The 23892-nt window shown below is 36.7% G+C and overlaps 1 protein-coding gene across 13 annotated transcripts in view; it reads right to left on the bottom strand.

The window, feature by feature from the left end:
• Window positions 1-23892, bottom strand: part of BCAS3 (BCAS3 microtubule associated cell migration factor) — a 584337-nt gene that overhangs the window by 251153 nt on the left and 309292 nt on the right. For all 13 annotated transcript variants that reach the window (XR_014304944.1, XM_082707501.1, XM_082707499.1 and 10 more), the window contains 3 exons: window positions 15681-15781; window positions 13018-13214; window positions 8282-8379 (listed from right to left, as the gene is read on the bottom strand). Coding sequence is in view for 12 of the 13 variants with exons in the window: in XM_082707501.1 (XP_082563627.1) it covers window positions 8282-8379; window positions 13018-13214; window positions 15681-15781 (396 nt within the window). In the remaining variant the exon portion in view is untranslated. The remainder of the gene's footprint in view (window positions 1-8281; window positions 8380-13017; window positions 13215-15680; window positions 15782-23892) is intronic.

The raw sequence follows: 23892 nt of genomic DNA, 5'->3' as shown, positions 1-23892 counted from the left end.
CCCAAAGCGGGGCTCAATCCCAGGACCCTGGGATAATGACCTGAGCCGAAAGCAGAGGCTTTGACCCACTGAGCCACCCAGGCGCCCTTCTTTTTTTTTTTTTTTTTTTTAAGTAGGTTCCACACCCAACATGGGGCTTGAACTCATGGCCCTGAGATCAAGAGTTGCAGGCTCTAAGGACTGGGCTGGCCAGGAGCCCCGTATTATAGATATATAGATATATACGTATCTATATATAGACATTTTAATCTTTACTTGAGAGAGAGTGCAGGAGCGAGAGGGAAGGCAATCTCAAGTAAACTCTGAGCTGAGAGCAGAGCCTTACATGGCACTTGATTTCATGACCCGAGCCGAAACCAAGAGCTGGATGCTTAACTGACTGCACCACCCAAATGTCCTCAACATTGTAAGTAAACTGTAATTTGTTTGTTTGGGTTTGTTGCTTTTTATTTTTTTTTTAAGATTTTATTTATTTATTTGACAGAGATCACAAGTAGGCAGAGAGGCAGGCAGAGAGACAGGGGGAGGCAGGCTCCCTGGTGAGCAGAGAGCCCGATATGGGGCTTGATCTCAGGACCCTGGGATCATGACCTGAGCCAAAGGCAGAGGCTTTAACCCACTGAGCCACCCAGGTGCCCCTGTTTGGGTATTTTTTTTTTTTAAACTATGAGTGAATACCTTCAACTATAAGCATAGTTTGGTGCCCCTGCTTTTATTATGCTAAGACACCATCAGTTTTATCTACCATTGCTTATGCACCATCTGGACTTAATGTCAATGCAGTATAAAAAAGGAGAGGCAAATAATGACTTCACATTACTATAAAAATAGTTTTCACGCACAGACCCCTTCAAAGTGTCCTGGGAACTTTCAGAGATCAGTGGACCACACCATGAATTATACATATACATTTGTATACATATGTATAAATATACACATGTGTTTGGAAATGCAAAGAACCTAGAATAGCCAAGATATATATGAAAAACAAAAGTGAAGGCATTAGACTGCTAGATCTCAAAACTGACTAAAAAGCTACAGTAATTCAAACAGTATGGTAGTGGTGTAAAGACAGAAAAACGCACACACATATATCAATAGAACAGAATAGAGAATCCAGGAAAAATACATTTTTTAAAAAGACATCAATGAAATTCTTTGGAAGAAAAGTTTATCTCTTTGATAAATAGTGCCAGAGGAAACTGACATGGAAGAAACTAAACCTTGATCCTTTTTCTCATAGCATAATAAAAAATAATTTGAAAGGGACCATATACCTAAATGCAGAGGCCAGAACTACACAATGACTAGAGAAAAGCATCACTTCAAGACTGGGTGAAATGGCAAAAAATTTTGCACAAAACACAAAAGGAAAAGCAATAAAACTGGACTTCTGGCTGTCAAAAAATACCAAAAAGAAAGTGAAAAGGCAATAAATTGAAAGGAAATATTTGTCAAATATCTGATAAAAGGCCTACATCCAAAATATTTAAAGAATTGGAATTCAATAAGATAACAGGACAAATAAAAGTTCGTGAGAGGCTTCACAACTACATTACAAATGAAGATAAACAACTGGCCAGTAAATACATTCAAGGGGCCCAATATCAGTATTCATCAAAGAAAAGCAAACTAAAACTACAGTTTACATTTACAAGAATGGAGAACACATTGCTAAGAATGAAAAATGGTATAGTTGTCTCAGGATACCTTCTTGGAGGTTCCTAATAAAGGTAAACAAGAGCCTGCTTTGTGATCCAGCAATTCCAGGCCCAGGTATATGCTTAAAATTTATGATTTCACATGCAAAAAAAAAATGCATATCTGATAAAAAAAAAAGATTTGTACAGGAAAGTTTATATAGCAGCTTTATTCATAAAAAGCTAAAAGCTGAAAACAATAGGGCAATGGATACATAAACTGTGTTATGTTTATATTATATTGCAATGTAAAAAAATGAATTAGTGTCACAGGTAAGATGTGGATGAATCTCGAAAACATTAAGTTAAATAAAAGAAGCCGATGCAAAAGAGTATCTATAAGATAATTTCATTTACATGAAGTTCAATATAGACAAAACTAATTTATGACGATAAAAGTCATAGTGATAATCTCTAGGTCAAAGGTAGTATATTGACTGGAAGGGCATGAAGGAACTTTCTGGGATGATGGAAATAATCTAATTTGTTCTGAGTAGTGATACATACAGGTATAAAAATACATCAAGTTGTATGATTAAGACATGCACATTTCTGCTATATGTAAATTATACCCTCCCTAACTTAAAAAAATTCCTCAAAAGTGATCCAAAGTACACACTGATAGATTTTTCAACCTGGAAGGAGCTTTGGAAATAATCTACTTCAATTCCTTCATTTCTTATGGGAAGTAAGCCTTGGGTTTCAAAGCAATTTACCAAAAAGGCAATTACAGGCAGAGTTAAGACTAGAACCAAAGATTTGTTAAGTTACTACTCTATTCTTTCCACTACACCAACTTTTCAAAACAAGACTTTCCCCGGGAACAATTATTTTCACTTTGATTATTTGCTTTAGCTTTTCTCTGACAGTTTTCAACAATATCCAGGGGACTATCATGAGCTCTGGTTCCGACTAGTTGCCCGGGTGAGGTCCCAAGCTGCTTTTTAATTGCTCACTGGGCTTACATATTCAATGGGGAGAGACCCTTTTGTTTCTTTCTAAGTTTATAGATGGCACCTATAAGCATAAGCCTCGGACACAATTTAAAATAGTGTGGCACTAACAGTTTGACACTAATGTCACTAAGACAAATGGAATTCCCGGTTCAGACTTAAACAAATTCTAATACTGCCCCCAATATTGTCCCTCTGCCACTACGGTCTCCAGCAACAGACTGCATAAACAGTCTGGCCTTGTATTAAAGATGTAGTAATAAAGGTACAAAAAAGAAAAGTTGGGTCTTTTGGCCAAAAAACGCCTTGTAAATATATGGTACCCCAGTATATCAACAGTAGGGAGAATTCCATCAATTCCTTCTCAAAACGCTTAGGAAAAACTTAAAGCCATGTCAAGGACTTGATGCTTGCAATAGAGAAAGCAAAGGCGAGGTTTTAGTTGACACAAAGATTTATTCAAAGAAGCAATGTGTCATCAGAAAAAAAGCTTTCCCAACAGCTTCTACTTCTCTTTATAGTTTGTTCATCTTCAAGTGGGGCAATCTTTTTTTTTTTCTTAATTGTGCTGAGCTAAAATTTTCCACATTGTTAATTTGAATTTCATCTTCTAACATCCTACAAATATTAAAAAGAAGAATGAGAGGAATATTTAAATCAGAAGGAGAGGGATGAGGCCGATCACCTTCCTCATGGACAAAAAATTTTTGATTCTATACAGACAAGTAGGTGTTCATCAGATTAGAGTTGAAATAATGCATAAACTTTCTCTTTTCTAATAAAAAAAAGCCAATCTTAACATCTGAGTTTGAATATTTGTTAACTGTTTCAAGAATAAATAGTGTCAAGGTAAAATTACTGACCTCCTTTTTCCCCTCTGAGGGACTGTTCACAGGTCACGACTAAGCCTTCTTTTAATTTCGCCCTCATCCATAATCCTCTTACTGATCCCACATAGGCTTTGAATACTCAAGGTACAAGTATGCCTGGGCTTTTCATCACCTTATAATCACAAAGAGTATCTGGAAGTCTACTAAATGAAAACCACATCATGTATGCAAAGAAATATGTCAAAATTTCTAAAGAACTTGATTATCTTTCATATCTGAGAATTATTTTAAGAAATAACGAACACATCTCTGCCCAAAAAAGTAAAACGATTTTTTTGCACTGGGAACCTTAAATTCTTTCTACAGATGCAGAGAAGACCAGATACGTAGGAAATAACACCTGTTGAAAGTTTCGGTGAAATGTTCAAGGCCATGATTTCAATGTCATGGTTTTGTCATTCAACTCTAGTTTTTGAAATCATGGCGTTAAGTAGCCTCACCACTGGATGACTAAATGATGTTTCTTACAAATCTCTTTGCTTCTTACCACCAGCATCTCTTGTGTCTTCGATGGCTTTAAGACACAGTAACTAAGTCTTTCCGCCTCAGATTGGAATGACAACTGTAGATACAGTGAAATATAATCCCTTGGAATATTCTTCCCTCAGCAATTCACAAAAATCTCTGTAAAATAAAAGCATGCCTCTATATGAACATCCCTCCAGCAGAGATTTGACTTAAATAAGCTCCTTGTTGCCTACCCAATTGTACTTCTCAAATAAGTATTGTTTTGTTTTTTTAAATGTCCGATGCACCAAATGCTAAGTACATAAAGCAGGCATAAATGATCATTATAAAATCAGTCAAAGCAGGCATAAATGAATCATTATAAAATCAACTGAATCAAACCAATTTGCATTTTTAAGTGTCTCATTTTCTTCAGTAAACAAATATTTTGATAGTGGGAAAAACTGGGTGCTGAAAAAGTATCTTCTGGATTAATGAATTTCCTAGAAATTATTTAGATTTCTTTAATTGTACAACAAAAATAATATTTCTCTTGAGTCCAGAACTCTGTCCCTACTTATAGAAAAGTTTATTTTAACACTAATTCCTGATTTATCGAAGCCTGCTCTAAAGTGTAAGAACTCATTTTACTTAACTGTCTCAATTTTCCTTCTCCTACTATCATCTTCCATAGGAATGTACATAAATGATGCCCCCACCACTTCCAATAATGTTTTTTCTATACAATGTTTATTTCTGTAGAGTTGGACAAAGGTGTCTGCTTTCACATGAGCCAGGAATAAGTCTGTCTTTCAATCTCAGATGCTTTGAGTTCTTTATTGGTAAACATCAACTGCTATAGTAAAGCCACAAACGAAGAGAAACAAACTTAGGATGAACTAGATCTTTCTAGGCTTTCTGTCTGGATGACTCCAAAGCCACTTGAGAGTTGCTATTAAGTTACCCAACAGGTACAGTTCACAAGTCTGGAACAAGAGGATCAGTCACCGAGGTGGGAAACAAAGTCTGAATGAGGCATGGACAGCTATCTTTCTACTTTCTTTTCAGAGGTCCTACACCTTTATCAAAAGGACACATGTTATAAAGAACAAACAATGAGAAGAAATTCTCAGATACCTAACCAAAAGGAATGTACAGAGAAAAAATGTCCTTTGTCTAGAAATGTTATCTATGATTCAGAGACACCGATGTTAATGAAAAATGGAATGGTTCCTTCAAACCTCCTTTATTCTGGGTAACCTAGATATAAGGGTAAAATTCTATAAAGTATCCTTCCAGAATGGTCTTCTCCTTAAGTCCAGAAGGGAACATCTCATAATTACCTAAACTCAAAATTTTAAGTAGGATAGTACCCTTTTGAATCACCAAAGGTCAAATGTTACAGGAATGACATCTCCTTAGGAAGCAGTTACAAATATTTATACAGAGACAGTAATAAGCTGGTTCATTGACTTTTAAAGGCATAGAATTTATGCCATGCCTAAATCACTGAAGTTAAGAAAAACATAACGTAATTTAGGGAATGTTCTTCTTTGTGAAGGAGTGAAGAAAAGACATACTAGATGATCAAGAAATTATAAAAACAAAATTTCTTAGCTTTCAGTTTCAATAGAATAACACTGCCAGATAAATATATAGATATCTAAACCATAACAGGCTGGCCCACGTTATAAAAATAAAATACTTTCATTCTGAAGTCTGTTACAACTGTCAAAAGATTTAATCATATCACATTAAATTTCTAAATTCTATGCCTCTGAAAAGCAATTAATGAAAACTAATTAAGCCACCACTAGTTTAGACAGAGAATGAGCTGTCACTGGAAATAGAAGGACAGTTATAAAAGGTGCCATAGGAACAATTAAAAAGGCAATACACTTAGTTGTATAAATTGCATGAAGGTAAAACAAAGCAGTGAAGCCCAGTAAGAGGAGGTGCTGCAGCAGTCATATCACCAAGCAAAAGCAATCAAAACTCCAGAAAAGCATCTTCAGCATATGTAGCTAACTCCAATGCACGGGTCATAATCAGAGAAGCACTTCCTGGTTCATGAGCACTGGTACAAATTTATTAGACTCCTTTAATAGAAGAACCTGAAGCAGAATTTTCCCATTAACTTCCTTTTATAAGGAACCCAAACCATTTAATCTCTCAGCTTCCTAACTTATGAAAAGTAAGTCTATTAGAACAGTGGTCCTATTAGATAAAGTAGATTAAGCTTCCCCAACAAAACATTATTCACTCACTTAAAAAAATGTGTTGAACAAAAGGGATCCAAACCATTTGAGAAGTAGAGAATTATTATTTCATAACAATCCAATTCCTCATCTATGGGGTTTCTTTAGCTCAAAGTTAGAGAAAGCAGCACACACATTTCACTGCTCTATCTCAGAAAGGAACTCTGGCTTTCTGGAATGAAAATAGGCTTAGAAAAATAACAACAGAGCTTAGTCACCAAGAAGTCCTTTCTCTACTCAAAAGATTAGTACTTTCGGGCAGAAGCTCACAGCTGTAGAACAATATCCTAGAATCTCCTACACTGTGTCTCTGCTGCAAATATAAGTAAATCAAGGACAAAGATCTAGTTCCTTTTTCAAACATGAGTTGAAAAATTCTTCTCATGGCAGATTTAAATCAAATGATGGTTGCCAAGAGCTCAATGAAATTCCTATCTGGAACCTTATTACAAAGAGCTAAAACTGAGATAGTGCTACATGATAAATATGTAGTATTACCTCAGAGCAGAGTGCTGAATACGGCAACTTCTCATAACACCAGTAACTGCTTTAGTGACATGTATTTCACTTGCCTGGGAGTCACTTGACTCAAACATTCACACTATGGCAGTCTGAGAATGTTGAAACCCCCCAACAAAGGCTACTACTGTAATCCTGAATCAAAAACTTCAGGTTACAATACAGCGCTGCCAGGATTCACGACGGTTAAATGATAATTCCAGATGAGCGGAATCTGTTAGCATTCTCAGACTGAAACTATCAAAAAGATGTATTGTTTAAGTTGCCCATCTCAATATTTCATTCAATTCAGGGGAGCAAGGATAGAGACTTCACACATTTCTGTGCTTGTTTCCAGGGGCCGAACCATGGTTGCCGAGAGAACGCTGAGGGGCAAGTATGAGCTCCCTGAAGTAAGAGTCTACATTAAAAATGAAGGCACAGCCCTGGATATGGACAGCTAAATCAGACACAAGGTACAATCCACTGACCAAAGAATCAGAAAACTAAGAAAATGTACAAAACCATTCAACTTTCAAAACTTCCAAATACATCCAGACACAGAATCAGAAACAGAAGCTTTAGTCTTTTAAAAGTGACCTTCACAAATCAGTTCTGTGTTTGTTTCCATTTTCTTTCACAGTTTAAGCCTCAATCAAATCAGCAGTCTCCAGGGATTTTGAAATTGCTATAGATTAAAATCCTCTCTGACTCAACTGTTTGGCTAATGCCGAGTATTTAATAATTCTACTCATAAGAGACGTTTTCTTGATGAAACCCTGCTGTATGCTTTCTTCAGATGCTCTGCAGCTGCATCAAAAGAGAAAGCATCACTGTCCTTATTTTACCAATACATTTAGAGATGAAAAAATGTATTGTCATAAACAGGTCTGTTATTTGGCAGATGTAGCAGAAAACAGTTTGATAATACTAATGCAGCAACTATCACCTACAGAGGCAAAGATCTACTCCCAGGTACTAATGGTACATATCCATGGCTTGGCTCCAAGGAGAGGAGGTTAATAACTGTGATAGATAGACTAAAAGTTAAGTTAATGAATTTCTAAACTTTATGCTTTCAATAATAAAACCATTTAAGCTACAGCATTTGGACTCTCTACTTCCACAGATCAGACCCTTTGATACTCAACAGGTTGAGTAAATTGAATCCATATATTGTATTTACGTTCTCTGTCAAGGTTGCTTCTCCACATTTGAGAGATCAAAGGCAAAACAGTCATCAACCCTGTAGCCTTCAATACTGTGTTCATTACATTTAATCAAGTGCCAACCCCACCGCATCATTCACCAACCTTAACAATACTTAAATGCATGGCATTGTTTAGCAACAAATGTAGGCACAGTATTGTTTTAACAAACACACACGTGTATACATGCACAACATGCATGCACGTCCCAAAATAAACAAACACACAAAAAGAGGAAGGCAAAAAATATCATTCTCTCCATTGTGCAGGAAAAGAAATTTAAAATGCGCACAACTATCAGGCACACATTTTGGAGGTGGTTTCTACCTGAGGCAGCATCAATCACGGTGGAAATTCCCCTTCGATCAGAGACTGGACGGGATGACCCTGGCATGCTGACTGGGTCAGAGCGGACCGGCTGGATCCTGTAAGGCAATTTAATTTAATTCACATATGTTACCAGCATCAAAACTGCCGCGTGCTGCAACAGACCTTAAATCAGGAATGCTGGAATAGGCCAATCCATTAAAGAAGCATTCATTCTAAAACGAGACAAAAAGGGGAACCGCAGTCCCTAACTCTTGCACAAATCTAATGCACTGCAAATATTTCGTACACTCTGGACCTCTTCTCCTCTGTGTAATTTACTCAATAGATTTTAAGGGGTTGAAAAATTGACATTAACTGAAAGGGATAAATTTAGTAGGATGGGAATGGAAACAAAATACTTTATACCAAAACCCATGATATTTCCAAGGGACAAATCTGAAGAGTTTTGATACTTTTCAAATTCATGAATAGCACCATACCTCGTAACACCCGCCATAAAAGGCAGCATATATTAGATTTGAAATTTTGAGGAACTCCTTTACAATCCTGAGTGAAAGTTACTTTATGTATGATAAGAAGCATAGGAAAACAAAGCTGTGTTGGAATGTGATGGCCACAGGTTTAGCTAAAATCACTATTATCTCAGTTACCACCATAAAATTATCAATTAGCATGTAAGAATCAATTAGAGTATCAGCAAAACTGCAATATACTACATATAATTTCAAGTTGCTTAGGAATGATAAATCTATAGATGCCAAGAGTCGCTTTCCAGCTGTATTAGATAAATACTATTAAGATTAAAAAACTGGTATGATTAGAAGATCTGAGACCCACACGCAACTTAGAATAAAAACCTGTTATAGCAATATAAGCATGCATTTTCAGTAATTCATTCATCCAATAACTATCTACTGAATATTAAACATGTGTCAGTATTATTCTAGGGACAGGCAGAAATAAAACATGAACTAGAAGGTCTATGTGTGGATATGTGGTCTAGCACATGACTGATGTAAAATAAAAGTGTGAAAATGAGTGAAATAGGCAATAAGAGCTCAGAATGAGAAAATGGAGTAATGAATACATGGTCCACAGCAGACTTAAAGATCTCGTGGAGGTAGAACAAGAATTGGATGTGGACACAGTCATAGGCTATGTATATATGCAGAGGAGCAAGAAGCACTCCTTCAGCATAGAATGAGAACAAACAGACCCTTGGATTGGTAACTAAACATGACAAACGCAGGGAAGCTTAAGGAGCTTGATTTGGCTGAAGCACAGAGTTTCCAGTGGATCCAGGTGGAAGATAAGGGGTTGATAAATGCCATGGGACAGATTATAGAAGTCTGAAATGCCAATGAACAGACTACAGAAAAAGAATACTTACTAAAATCACAGTTTAAATGTTTGTGTATTTGTTTTGTGAGAAAAGTACTGAGAACAAAGACTGGTTGCTGCCATTGCAGACAGCAGGTACCACCTAACCTTTGTTCTACCCTAGCTGATTGCTACACCAGTCATGGTAATCCTATCAGCTCATGGCAGAAATTAATCAGCTCCATGATGGGCAGGCCTAAGCAAATTTGGGCCAGTGAGAAAAGAGGAGCCATTTATTTGAAATGTCTGGAAAAAATGTTTTCTGGTTCTTAACAGAAATAAGAAAATACATAGTTAGATATGGTCAGTTCATTCAAAGAAAAGCCCCTTCCTGGTCTAAACAACTTACGTGGGTTAATAAATTTCCTATCATTAATTCAATTTATATTAGATTTTCTGAATAATCGAGTTGTAGGTGGAGTAAAACAAGGCTGGCCATGAACTGATGTGTTGAAGCAGATACATGGGGGCTTATTCTATTATTTTCTTTAGTTTTAATTATGTTTATATATGTTCAAAATTTTTCAATAATAAAAATGACAAAAATAAAAACAAACTGGTAGAGGTGATAGAAATGTTCTGGAACTGGATAGTGGGGATACCGTCCAACATAGTGAATATACTAAAAACTGCTAAATTTTACCATGAATTTTGTTATGTGAATTATGTATCACTTAAAATAACGTAAATGAGGTCTGAGGATCAAATGTATAACACGATGACTGTAGTTGATAACACTATATTATATAACTGAAATTTGATGAAAGTAAAACTTTAGATGGCCTCACTAAAATAATCATAATACATATATACTAAATATGTGAGCTGATGGATGTGTTAAGTAACTAGATGAAAAAAGTAAAACAATAAAGTAAAAGGAGCTAATCTTGAGTAGAAAACTAGACTTTGTATCTTAGCTTCTTTTACATGATCTATTTCTCAGATCTAAAAATAAATATTTCATTGACCTTTTTTTAGTTTAACTCCTGGCTCCAAGTAAGGAGCTGCCATGAGTTTAAGCTAACCCTTGGTTCCCTTCTGGACATGACAGTCAACTCTATACCTGCCTGCTCCCCCCTTAGGGTGGGATATAGGGAGGTTGACTGTCACAGCATCACATCATTCTTAGTGCTGTCTTGTGGAGTACAGGAAAGGTACCAGGTGTAAAGAGTTGGCTGAATAAAGAACATCTAATAAATCTTTTAAAATTTGAAGGAGAATATAAGGATAACAGCCATAGTGTCATTGTACATAGCCTAAAGAAATGCAGAAGAAATTGAGATGAAGCACTCAGAGCAACAGGAAACAGGAATGGGGAGAATATAAATACTTGGATGTCTAATGAGATGCTAGGCCGGAAATGGTACTAAAGAGGCCACTTATAATTCAAATTATGTAAGTCAAATCTGAATTTCCCATCAAAACTGTGTTCTAATGGAAGTTAAGGTTTTAACCAAGGGCCCATATGCTCAGATTTTTAAATATAAATTATAAGAGCAATCAAAAGAAATGTATAAGATAAAGGTATCTAAAGTTTAGATTTATCCAATCAACAGGACCATAATTGGGGCGCCTGGGTGGCTCAGTCAGTTAAGCATCTGACTCTTGGTCTCAGCTCAGGTCTTGATCTTGGGGTCCTGAGTTCAGGCCCTGTGCTGGCTGTGGAGTCTATTTAAAAAACAAAAACAAAAAAACCAGGACAATATTCTAATCTAATACATACAGCTTAAAATCATTTAAATGACAAATACTGGGAGTGCTTTAGTGTAAGAAAAAGGAAAGCCCCTGAGGAAAATTGTAGAAAGAATTTAGGACAGGGGCTGTCTAAAGATGCACGTTAGAGAGCTCTTAGGTGAAGGGCTATGTTTGAAGTAAAGAGTCATGAGCAAGCTGGAGGTTACAAAGCAAAGGAACAGAGCTGCATATATAAGAAGCTAGAGATATCCTCCAAAGAAAAGGGACAAGGGCTTATTATAGTACAAGGTGACAGTCATCAGAGAAAAAAAAGAATAAATACAGTTTTATGGGTTTTCTATTTAAGATGCCTTATTATTAACATTTGAGTACTCAAATGATTTATAAACATGAATGACTACACACTGAATCATTAAATTGAGGGCTGACAACTTCCTGAAAATGGACAATCTACAGCAGATTACATTTGACAGTACCAGTGAAAATGGGTTTAGCATTCAGTATTGACACTATTGCCTAACATCTTGAGGGAAAAGTTCCACTTTTGAAAAGCTGAAAGACATGCTAGGTTTAAAAAAAAAAAAAAAAAAAGCAAAAATGTATGTATGGAAGAAAGAAATAAAGTACAAACAAACAAAAAATTAAGACACTGAAAAAGATATTATAGGAGACATATTTCCATTATGCCAATTACTTTTATTTTTAAACCAAACTCTACACCCAATGTGGGGCTTTGACTCAGGACCTGAGATCAGGAGTCTCGTGCTCTACTGACTAAGCCAGGCAGGCACTCAATAAATTACTATTAAGGAAGAAACATTAGGCCTCATCTACAACAGCTTTTGCATTGTTAGACAAACAGATACTGACAAAAAGATATATAAAAATGTATTTCCAATATATAACTGGGACACATTTTTCATAATTTTTAAAGGAAAAGATCTATTTTATATTCAGGTAAGATACATTACAGAACTTTTTGTAAGAGAAGACAAGATAAGAGAGATTACGTTGCCTTAGACTGAGCCCTTTATTGTTGAATCAGAATGTGTCAGGTCTGGATAGAACAAATTAAACTGGTAGGCAAACCTGAGACTACAAAAGTCAAAAAGTTCTCAGTTGCTTTAGAAAAAAAATCTTTAATAATAAAAAGCATACTTCATAAACCTTATACCGTGATTCTTACAAGTGAGGGCCAGAGCACATATATGATGAATAAATGTGTGTTTGTGTGTGTGTGTGTGTATTAAACTATAAGTGAATTTATATCAATTCTTTCTCATCCAAAAACTTTTTAAAACCTAAAAGAAGGAATAAGTAGGATTTAGATGAAGTTAGTTGAAAGATGAAGATCAGGAAGGGAAGGTACCCTCAGACTTTAAGCAGTTAGAAATATGAGGAAGGCAGCATAAAATGAGAATTTTTTTTTTAATGCACTGAATATTAGATTTAGGGAAATATAATCTGAAACACAAATATTTATTGAATGTAAGGAGATCCCACATAAGATCCCCAGCAATAATAATGAATCATAAGCTACAGTGGATGTATTTTGTACCACAAAACTGTGTCGAAAAGAAAAAATGTCAATATTACCTAGGATGCTCATTAAAAATGAATATATTAATCCAGTCAAATTACTCCTTAGTTCTTCTTACCTGAGACTGTTGAGATCAAGATCATCTGTGTCAAAATCCAAAAGGGGCTGTGGAGTATCACTTGGACCGTGAGACTGCAACACGGATGAACTGGATGATATGACTGTGGTTTGGCCTGAGGGATGGATGGTTTTGAACTGGAACTGTGGACCCATCCACAGACGTCTGTGGGGTCCAGTGTGCGTTACAATTTCTACCTGGAACAGATTACAAATCATGACTTAAATGTCTTATGACCTCCTTTTAAGAGCCTTTCTGGATCTTCCCATCCTGCCTCCAAACACCCTCCATGCCCTTCTTAACCCAGTGGGAGAGGTACAAGGCATTCACATTCCAAAGGCAATGGTAATCACAGCCTATATAATCATTCTCTACATCCCTCTAATGGTTTTTACCAAAATAAATAAAAAATTCGTTTTGTGTGTGTGTATGTGTATTTATATGGGTGTGAGCATGCACACGCACACACACAAACACACGTTCCACAGTAATACAACACAAAAGTCAAAGAGTAAAAGGACCAGTTGCCTGCCTCTCATATAACTAAGACCAATTCCCTAGGGACTACCTTCTTCATTCATTCATTCTAGACAGTACTTACCACTTACTACACCTATCAATCCACAGATTAAAAGTAATTCCTTCACTGAGGATCAAGCTCATGACAAACTAGAAGCTGTTCTTGAACTATCCAAGGAAAAGAAAAGGTCTGAAATAATTTTCAACACCCAAAGCCAGTTTCTTTCCATAATTAATATTGGAATATTTACTATGCTACCCTCAAATCCCCCCAAATCAACTTTTAAATGAAGAGAGTAGTATATACTTTCTCTCAGACTAGATGTGTCTTCAAAATACCATTATTTAATTAGAATGTTTCCTCCACTACCACAAACACTGACACAGGCATTGTTAAGTGCTATGAAACAGTAATACTGTTTGTGAATTTCATGCTCTATGGAGGGGACAGGGAATGGTGCCAATATTAAAGACTTTAGAGACAAAGCAGAGTGTAGAAGATACAGAGTAAAACCTGAAGATAAACATATCATATGATTTCATAAGTGAGCAACTAGAAGAAGAGACTAAATATGCAAACGTTTGGTGAAAGACTACCTCTTCAAGTCTTTAACTGCTACATCTGTGTCTGTATATACACTTTATGGAACTGACTTCCCATGTGCCATAGTTTTGCCCTGAGTTCTTTCATATTTAATCACATTTCTCTGATAGCGGTGATTAATTCCTAACAAAACATAACTGAAAAGGTTCACAGAATGCAGCTCTGTGTTTGGTAAGTCCTAAAGGGCAGAAGCATCACGGTCTTGGAACAATATTCTCATTCCCACTAATCACAGGGCGAAAAACACTCAGATTTAGGACAGCAATTTCTGATTCAAGTAGTTGTATTCTGCAATGTAAATTAGGCCACAGATAAAGCATTCTGTGTATTTTAAGCTCAAAACCATCCGTGTCACAGAGCCGAGAGGTAAACAGATGCCTATGCAATTTCACTGAGGCGATGGCCAGATGTTCCTATTCACTCTCCTGTTGTGTGCAGTACAAACATATTGTATATACTTTCACACTGACAGCACACATTACCCCTTTTTCTAATTGAAAAGTTGAAGTGAAGGACAGTGGTTTCTTTGCCAGCATTTTTGTTGTTGTTGATGTTTTTTACTTTACTGTGGTATTCTCAAGACAGGAGGCACCTCCATATACCAGGAACCGAAGCACTGGCCCTCCTTCAAGAGGATTCCTATGAGTACTTCAGGTAATGAAATGTATGTCACCTAGAAACAATGTGGATGCTCTGGCTTCCAGATTCCTTTTAGTTTTTCAGGCTACCCTCCCTGAGAAAGCAGTGAAACTGTAAGACCTCCATGAGGCACCTGTCTGATGACAAGCTGCTTGGATTGGTAATCTGAGACAGGTCATTAACTTCACCAAATGATGTCAGACTTGAGGCAGACATAACAGCATTTGTAATGAAGTCATTCGTAATCTCATCATTTTGAAATCTGCTCAAGTATCTTTTATTTCAAAGTCCTTGAGATGAAGACAGCTTCACCTGGCAAGGGTTAGAAGGGTCAGCTGGAGCGGTCACAGGATGGGCTTAGAGTCCAGTACAGGCAGCAGTCCAGGAGCCGAGGGAAGGAACCCAGCTGGGCACAAACAGGACGTGTGCAGATTAGAAGGCTGACCTTTCCTAATCAGAGTATGGGTCTAATCTTCAGAAAATGTTGGCTCCACAAAACATAGCCAACACATTGTTGAATGGCTTCACGGTTTCAACAAGACCAATTCTCATTTTAATCTAAATAGTCCATCTAAAACCCAAGGTTCTAAGGGATATCAAGGGCTTGTCTGAAAGCTATGCATATTTTATACCCTCTGTATGAAAGCTAATGTACACACACACACACACGTATATAATACATATAAAATATATGTATATGTATCCTTGCAGCAGTAGTTATAAGAAATTCTTAATATGGAAGACATCTGATTAATTCTTGATGATCCCACAAAGAGTTCCCAATTCTTCCCATTCTCCTCTAAGGAAAATAATTTTTAAGTTTTCAGAATTCAAGCATAAACACAGACAATGGATATCTGTTTTCTTTCACTTTAACAGGCCAAACATTTTAGAGTTTTACCTGAGAAAGCCATTCTTCATCTTCCTGTCCACTATGGTCAGAAGCTAAACTGTCATAGGACCCATGCCGAGTAATGGGCCCCGGACTTCCAGGGGGAACCACTGTAGGAGAAAGAAAATATATTTAAGCACCTTTAACTCATGCAGTGGAAAAAGTCATGTGGCTGCAACCATCCTGGTTACTGTGTTAATTTTTAAGATAAAATAGGACATTTAATGCACAAAGCCAATTCAAATAATTGATGAATAAGAAAGACTGAATTTCTTAGGAATAAGAAAGATTTCCAATGAAGAGTACACTTTCAAAAGTATCTACAGGAATTTTGTCATGACAGGTATCAGTGTAAATGAAATAACCACCAGCTGCACCTTAGCAGCGTGAGTACATTAAGGAGCAGTGACAATTCTATTACATGTGCTCAGGATTCAGGACATTTCAGTCATCTCCAATTAACAAAGAAATGAATTTGATGCAGTTCCTATAAATTTGGGAAGGAATTTATAAAACAAACATCAATATTCTTTAAGAGCCTATTTAGTAGTTTCATATAAATTAAAAGGCATAAATATGCATTTTTAACTTAAAAAAACTTCCTGAAACATTTCATTCATCCAAAGAAATATTTCATTTTCTTGGATACTTCAGTAGTTTCCCCAATTCTTAGGTGGTAGAATACAGTTACAAAATACCAACAAAACAAAACAACCCCCCCACCAAAAAAAACAACAAAGAGCCTATTTCCTCATACAAAGAAGAACCTTTGCTTAGTCAAAGTAATAAAATTATTTAACGTTTATTGAATTCCTACTATAAAACAAATATTACCCCAATAAAAACTTAGCCTTTCTTTTTAAAGTCCCATGGTATTTATTTGCTTATTTATATTATAAAATAGACTTTATTTTTTGGATTTCTTTAAAGATTTCATTTATTTGAGAGGGAACGAAAGAGAGAATGCTGAGGGAGAGAGTACAAAGAAGCAGACTCCCCACTAAGCAGAGAGCCTGACATGGAGCTTGATCCCAGGATCCTGAGATTATGATCTGAGCCAAAGGCAGATGCTTAACAGACTGAGCCACCCAGGCATCCCAATTTTTTGGAATACTTTTCAGTTAACAGCAAAACTGAGCAGAGGACACACTGATTTCTCATATACTCTCTGCCTCCATCTATGATTTTAATACTAAAAGAAATAAAGCAGTGAAGTACTAGGGGAAGTGGGAAAAAAAGGGGGAAAAAGAGGAAGAAAAGTATGTGAGTACTAAAAAAAAGAAGAAATAGAAAAGAATGAGAAACCGACAATTATCTCATAATTTCCATCACCCAGAGGTTTGTGTATATGCATCTATATGTGCTAATTTGTTAGGCTACATTCCTAAAAATGAAAGAAAAGGATATGAACATATTTAACTCTTTTTTTTTTTTTAAGACTTTACCTATTTATTTGACAGACAGAGATCACAAGTAGGCAGAAAGGCAGGCAGAGAGAGAGGGGGAGAAGCAGGCTCCCCGCTGAGCAGAGAGCCTGATGCTGGGCTCAACCCCAGGACCCTGAGATCATGACCTGAGCTGAAGGCAGAGGCTTAAGCCACTGAGCCACCCAAGTTCCCCCTATTTAACTCTCTCTCTCTCTCTCTCTTTTTTTAATATTTTATTTATTTCTTTGGCAGAGACAGATCACAAGTAGGCAGAGAGGCAGGCAGAGAGAGAGGAGGAAGCAGGCTCCCTGCCGAAGAGGGGATGTGGGGCTTGATCCCAGGACCCTGAGATCATGACCTGAGCTGAAGGCAGAGGCTTTAACCCACTGTACCATCCAGGCGCCCCACCTATTTAACTCTCTTAATGCTGATTAGGAGTTATACCTTCACAGGCAGTTACTGAGAATACTAATCTCACTGCACTCTTGTCAGACAAAGTATTCTAAAGAATGAAATCTTAGTGAGATAGAGAAGAACCTAGGGCCAGATTTTAAAGGATGCGTGCTCAAAAAAACCCTAACTTACTTGCTGGTGGAGGAGAAGTGGTACCTAAGCTATCAGTTACCATCCAGAAAGGGATAAATAGTATTAAAGTGTCATATTTGCAGTAGTGAAAACAATTAGCTACTATTTTTTTCAAAATCATAGTTCTACTTCTAAGTGGCATGCTGCCATTTGGCAAAAAACACCAGTGATCACCACAGAATAACATCTAATTTCTTACAATTCTCAATGATTACCATGAAGAAAAGAGCATCATAATAATTATCTAATTAATATCTGAGCATCCTCTTGGGAATAATTTGGTGTATATTATAAAACTGTTAAGTAAATTTATGCTTGCAAAAGGCTGAGTTGTTCCTAAACCATTTATCTTTTCAATAAATAAATTTAATATTAAATTCTTTTTTAAAAAGATTTACTTAGGGGCACCTGGGTGGCTCAGTGGGTTAAGCCTCTGCCTTCTGCTCAGGCCATTATCTCAGGGTCCTGGGATCAAGCCCCGCATCAGGCTCTCTGCTCAGCCAGGGAGCCTGCCTCCTCTTCTCTCTCTGCCTGCCTCTCTGCCTACTTGTGATCTTTGTCTGTCAAATAAATAAATAAAATCTTTTTAAAAAATAAATAAATAAAATAAAATCTTCTCTGCCCTCAACTCCTTTCCAAAGTATGTCCTAACCTTTAGATATTTGTCCTTAGTCACCTTCTTGACTCTTATTTATAGAGGGTTTGAAGGATCCACTTTTTCTGTATTAAAAACTTAATACAGGGGTGCATGGGTGACTCAGTTGGTTTAAGCTACTGATTCTTGATTTCAGCTCAGGTCATGATCTCAGGGTTGTGAGATTGAACTCTCCACTGGGCTCTACACTGAGTGGGAATCTGCTTGAAATTCCTTCTCTCCCCTCACCCCTCCCAAATAAGTAAATCTTTTTTTTTTTTTTTTAAGATTTTATTTATTTATTTGGCAGAGAGATCACAAGTAGGCAGAGAGGCAAGCAGAGAGAGATGGGGGAAGCAGATTATGACCTGAGCTGAAGGCAGAGGCTTTAACCCACTGAGCCACCCAGGCAGAGAAGATTTTAAAGAGGTGAGGGTATGGGCCATGAAGATATGTGAGGGGAAAGTGTCACAAAGAGAATATCAAGTACAAAGATTTTTGAAGTGGGGCATAAGGAAAATGTTTTGATAATTATAAGGAGGTAACACGGTTGGGTGTGGTAAGGCAGGCTGAAAATAGAAGATGAGTCAGTAAAACAAAAGGGGTGGGGAGAGAGGACCAGCAGATGACTTAGGGCTCCCCCACCCCAATAAAGCTAGGGTATTGTGAAAGAAAGATATCAGAATGTTGTAAAGAGAAGTGAGGAACTGCATCCTTGTATAACTTACTAGTATTTAATGAGAATGTTTTTAGGAGTTCACACTGCATTCTACATATGCTGAGCCCAGGCTAGTACCTGTCACAGAATAAGCACTCTGTAAGTATTAAGAATGGAATTTTGGATTTTGGACTATGCAAGGACACCAGAATGGTTGGACATTTATTTATTCCTTATCAAAATGGGATAAACTTAATAAGAATACAGTGTCGGGGAAGGGGTAAGGAGTAGGATTGTAGTTGAAACAAGATTAAATCATGAGTTGATCATTGTTAAAGCTGGATGATAGGTACATGGAGAGTCATTTACACTATTGTTTTCTAATTTTGTGTATGTTTGGCATTTCCCATAGTAAAAGGTTCAAAAGAGAAGAAGAAAAAGAATACCCCTCCTCCCAACTATCTCCCTACTTTCCAAAGAAAGTGAAAAAATACGAAATACGTATCTATGAAACATTAAATCCAAATCCTAAATTCCTAAATAGAGATTTTAAGAGTTCCATACCTTATGCTCACTAAAAAATAATTTTCCAATAGCTTTGAAGCATCCAGAAGATTCATAATAAAAAAAATAAAAGTCTGATGGGGTAACATTTTTAACATCAAATAAATATCCTTCCCTCTCCCTCATTTCTGCATTTAAAAAATTTCCCCAATCCAGGTGGGAAGAACATTCCACATTCACTACTTTAAGGAAGCAATGACATGCCAAGTCAGGATGAAAAAATAATTAAAAACTCTAACCCTGGCGTTAAAAAAACAAAAACAAAAAAAACCCTGAAAGTATGATAATTAAGAGCAAGGCTTCCATACTTTCTATCCAGCCAATTATTAGGAAAGATTGAGATTAGAGCAAGAGTGCCATCAGCAGAAAGGGGTAAAACAAGAGTCCTTAAGGAAGGGTAAAAAATAACAGAATCACATGAGCTTTAGGGATAAAACATCTGTAAAAAATACTATCTTCATTCTCGGGTAGAGTTCAAGGAAGTAGCAAGAAATCCCACCTGGTTCAAGAGAAGAAGAAGTGTGCACACAGGGTGTCTACACAGTCAAGTCTGTGATAATCTCTCCAAGTTCCCTGTGGATCAGCTGAGAATAGTCCTTCATATGTGTACAAGAGGAACGGGGATAAGATTCAGAGAACTGACAGGCATTGGAAAGGCTCTGAAGTAGAAACAAGGATGGATACTACAGAGACCTATCAGAACCTATAACCAGTGATCAGGTAGGGAACTGGGACATCCCCCGTGGTAACAATAAGGATAAAACATCTCCAACTCTCCCATCTCTTATCTTTGCACTCTGTAAGTTCTACAGAATTTAGAAGCAATTTTGGAGGGGCGTGTAACTGATTGAGATTAATTTTTCCACATTTGCTAGAAAGAAGGCACGAAAGAGAATTATGTAAGAGAGTTTGTTTATAAAAAAAAAATCAACTTCCACGTCTCACAAATCTGAGTTTAATGGACCAACATAGACAACTTCTATATAAAGAAAAATGTTTAGTATCTTTTACATTTACCAACTATTCTTAGATCATTAATAAAATTGGGACAGGAAAAGAATGTGGAATTTTGTAATAAAAATCTCTGCCATGTTCCTTCCCTACCTTAGGAACAGTAATTTAAAACAAACCTAACTAGAAAGGTTACACTGCCAATTTCCTATAGAGAATACAACTTCAAAAGTACTGCCTCTACACACAGGCATGTGGTAAGTATAGATCAACAAGCAAGGGCAGGATGAGCAGATCATTATGAGGTAACTGTGAGCCAGACTTTGTTTATATTGTGTTCTCAGGAAAGCAGATCATGCTTCTAGTGAGTAAATAAATGCTAAAAAAAAATCACGAAGTGTATTTTGCTGTCTTACAGTGATAGATGAGTGTGTCTATGTGTACATATGTGTTTCTATGTATATATTTATATATTTTAATATGTGTTTATGTGCAAAGCAAACAAAAACAAATCTGTTTCACTGCCGACCTTTGCAAATTAGTCCTGTTAATCTGAACCCCAAAACGTCCAAGTCAGTAGAACAACATAAGTAAAATTATGAACAGGCAGATAAACGCACCTTTGATAACGACCCTAAGTCTGAATCCCACAACAAAATTCTTAATATTATAAAGTGGAAAATGTCAACCCATAATATATCTTTTCAAATATGTAAATAGTTTGCACAAGTTCTCTGGTTTTGACTTTTTAGATGTCATCTGCACTGTAATGTAAGGATCAGTCAGTATAGAATTTTTACAAATTACCCATAAAAATATAGTATTTCTTTTTTTAATTTATTTTATTTTATTTAAGATTTTTATTTATTTGACAGACAGACCACAAGTAGGCAGAGAGGCAGGCAGAAAAAGGGAGGAGGAGGAAGCAGGCTCCCTGCTGAGCAAAGAGCCCAATGTGAGGCTCGATCCCAGGACCCTGGGATCATGACCTGAGCCGAAGGCAGAGGCTTTAACCACTGAGCCACCCAGGCGCCTCAAAAATATAGTATTTCTGAGTTAGAAAAAGTTAAAAGTATTAATTTAGATGCTGTTAAACTACAGCTACAAAGTATTAAGCTACTCAAATAAACTCCTAAATTAAAGAGTTATAGACATTGTATTTTTTAAAAGATTTTATTTATGTGGGGCATTTGGGTGGCTCAGTCAGTTAAGCATCTGCCTTTAGCTTGGATCATGATCCCAAGGTCCTGGGATCAACCCCTGCATTGTGTTCCCCACTCAATGGGGTGCCTGCTTCTCTCTCTGTCTGCCACTCCCCCTGCTTATGCTCTCTCTCTCTCTCTCTCAAATAAATAAAGTAAAATAAATAAAGTCCTTCTTTCAATTATTTTTTAAGATTTATTTGAGAAATAGAGAGAGCACACACAAGCAGGGGGGAGGTAAAGAGGGAGAAGCCAACCCCCTGCCAAGCAGAACCCCAATGTGGGGCTTGATCCCAGGACTCTGTGGGTCAGACATTTAACGCACTGAGCCGCCCAGGTGCTCCAAGAGTTATAAACATTATATTAACAGACCTCTAAAGACACTCAGGTGTTCTTCTTAAGTAAATAATGGTCTGTATTCATGCTATTAACCAGAATGAATACAGCCCATTATTTTATTGTAGGTTAGGATATGTAAGATTAAATCAAGTTTCCAAAATTGAGTTATTACTAGTCCTAGAGAAATTTAAACCTCTTGACATTTCAGGATGTTTCCCCAAAACAATATCAGTATATCCTAAATTATAAGGAACCAAATTCTTTCTAAAATACCCAGAAAGTAATAACTAGATCTCAGTAACCTAGGTTGATCTGCAAAGTATCTAGTCTTCCAGTTAGAGGATAAGTTTTTACAATGAATATATTGAGGATATTAGGGCAGGTAATTATTTTTCTTATTGTATTAGTCATGGTTTAGATATTCAGAAAAAAGCCAGATCTCCTAACTGTGGCATTTACAACACAGTGCACAGAGTCTAGATATTCTGTTAAGATGAAAGAATAAATGGAATAATTATTTGCTCCCAGCACCATTTGCTTTTAAAGCAATGAAAGGAAAAAAGATTTGACAATGCATATCAAAATAAACAGATAAACCATGCACAGGTTATAAGCATCCTTTATATATGAACTAACACACAAAGCATAATATTAACAATGAGCAGTGCTTATTTGTGAAGCCAATGAAGGAAAAATCCATTTGGTTCTGTTCTCTTCTTCCCTACATTTCTTGAACTCCCAGTAATAAATTCTCTTACATGGGGCTCTGGAAGCTTCAGGAGACATAGCTAATCAACCACAGGTTCTGTTGCCAGTGAACTCCACACTCCCAACTTCCGGGGATATAAAATAGCTATTCTCCTTGAAATGAACCTCACTATTGGAATCAGGGAAATCCACTTCTCAAATAAGGGGCAAAACCCTAGTCCAACTGCTATCTAGTTTTTTATGTGAGATATACCTCTCTGCTTTATCTCCTGTTGAAAAACCTGCAATATGTTCATAAGCTGAACATATAAATCTAGAAAGAGACTTAGGGGGTCTTTTAATATGAAGAAATGAAGGTGGATCCAAAGGTTTTTATTTGGAGAACTGAGTACAAGCTGGTCAAACTGGCAGCTGTGTGGGCAGTGGAACAAAGAATTCTTCGAGAGATTCAAGACCAAAAGCAGCTTGTTTCCTACTCCCTACTGTAACCCCACCAATCCTCCGCAAACAATAAAACCTTCGCCATACTGAAGTCTTTAGTGGAGACCGGAGAGGTGAATAATGTTGTGCTGGCATTATTCAGTCCTTTCAGTTACTTAGGGGAACAGCATTCCTTTTTCCAGCAAAAGAAAAATTTGTGAGTTAAATGACATCACGTTGCCTTGAATGAAACAGTTCAGGCTCAAAGTTCACCCGAAGGCCAACAATGATAAACTCTCATCCAAGGACAAATTTCAGTACATTTTTGGTACTTATTAAAAACAGCATTTATATCACAGCCATACAATAAGTGATGGCTCTTTACCAAACTGTTTCTGATCAGAAAGCACTCAGGACCTGAGGAAGAAATGCTGCTTGGGAATGCAGTTTCCCAGCACAGAAACCAAAATGTGCCTTTTAAAAAGTAAGGCTCAAAAGACAAATAATCCCAAAGCAAAGTGGTCTATGGCGTTTCCCAATGAACAAGCAATTCACAAAAGAGGCAATGCAACAGCCAACAAGAACATGTAAATGGCAGTAATCAGAAACTTGCAAATTAAAACAAGTCAGGCTTTCCTACTATCAAACTAGCAAAAATTAAACCTTGGCCTTTTAAACAATAATTTTCTTTAACAAGGGAGAAGGCTCTCAGGTCAAAAATAACACACCTAAA

The sequence above is a fragment of the Mustela nivalis genome (assembly GCF_964662115.1).
Source record: "Mustela nivalis genome assembly, chromosome: 17".
Classification (NCBI taxonomy): domain Eukaryota; kingdom Metazoa; phylum Chordata; class Mammalia; order Carnivora; family Mustelidae; genus Mustela; species Mustela nivalis.
This window is presented reverse-complemented; position numbering and strand designations above follow the sequence as displayed.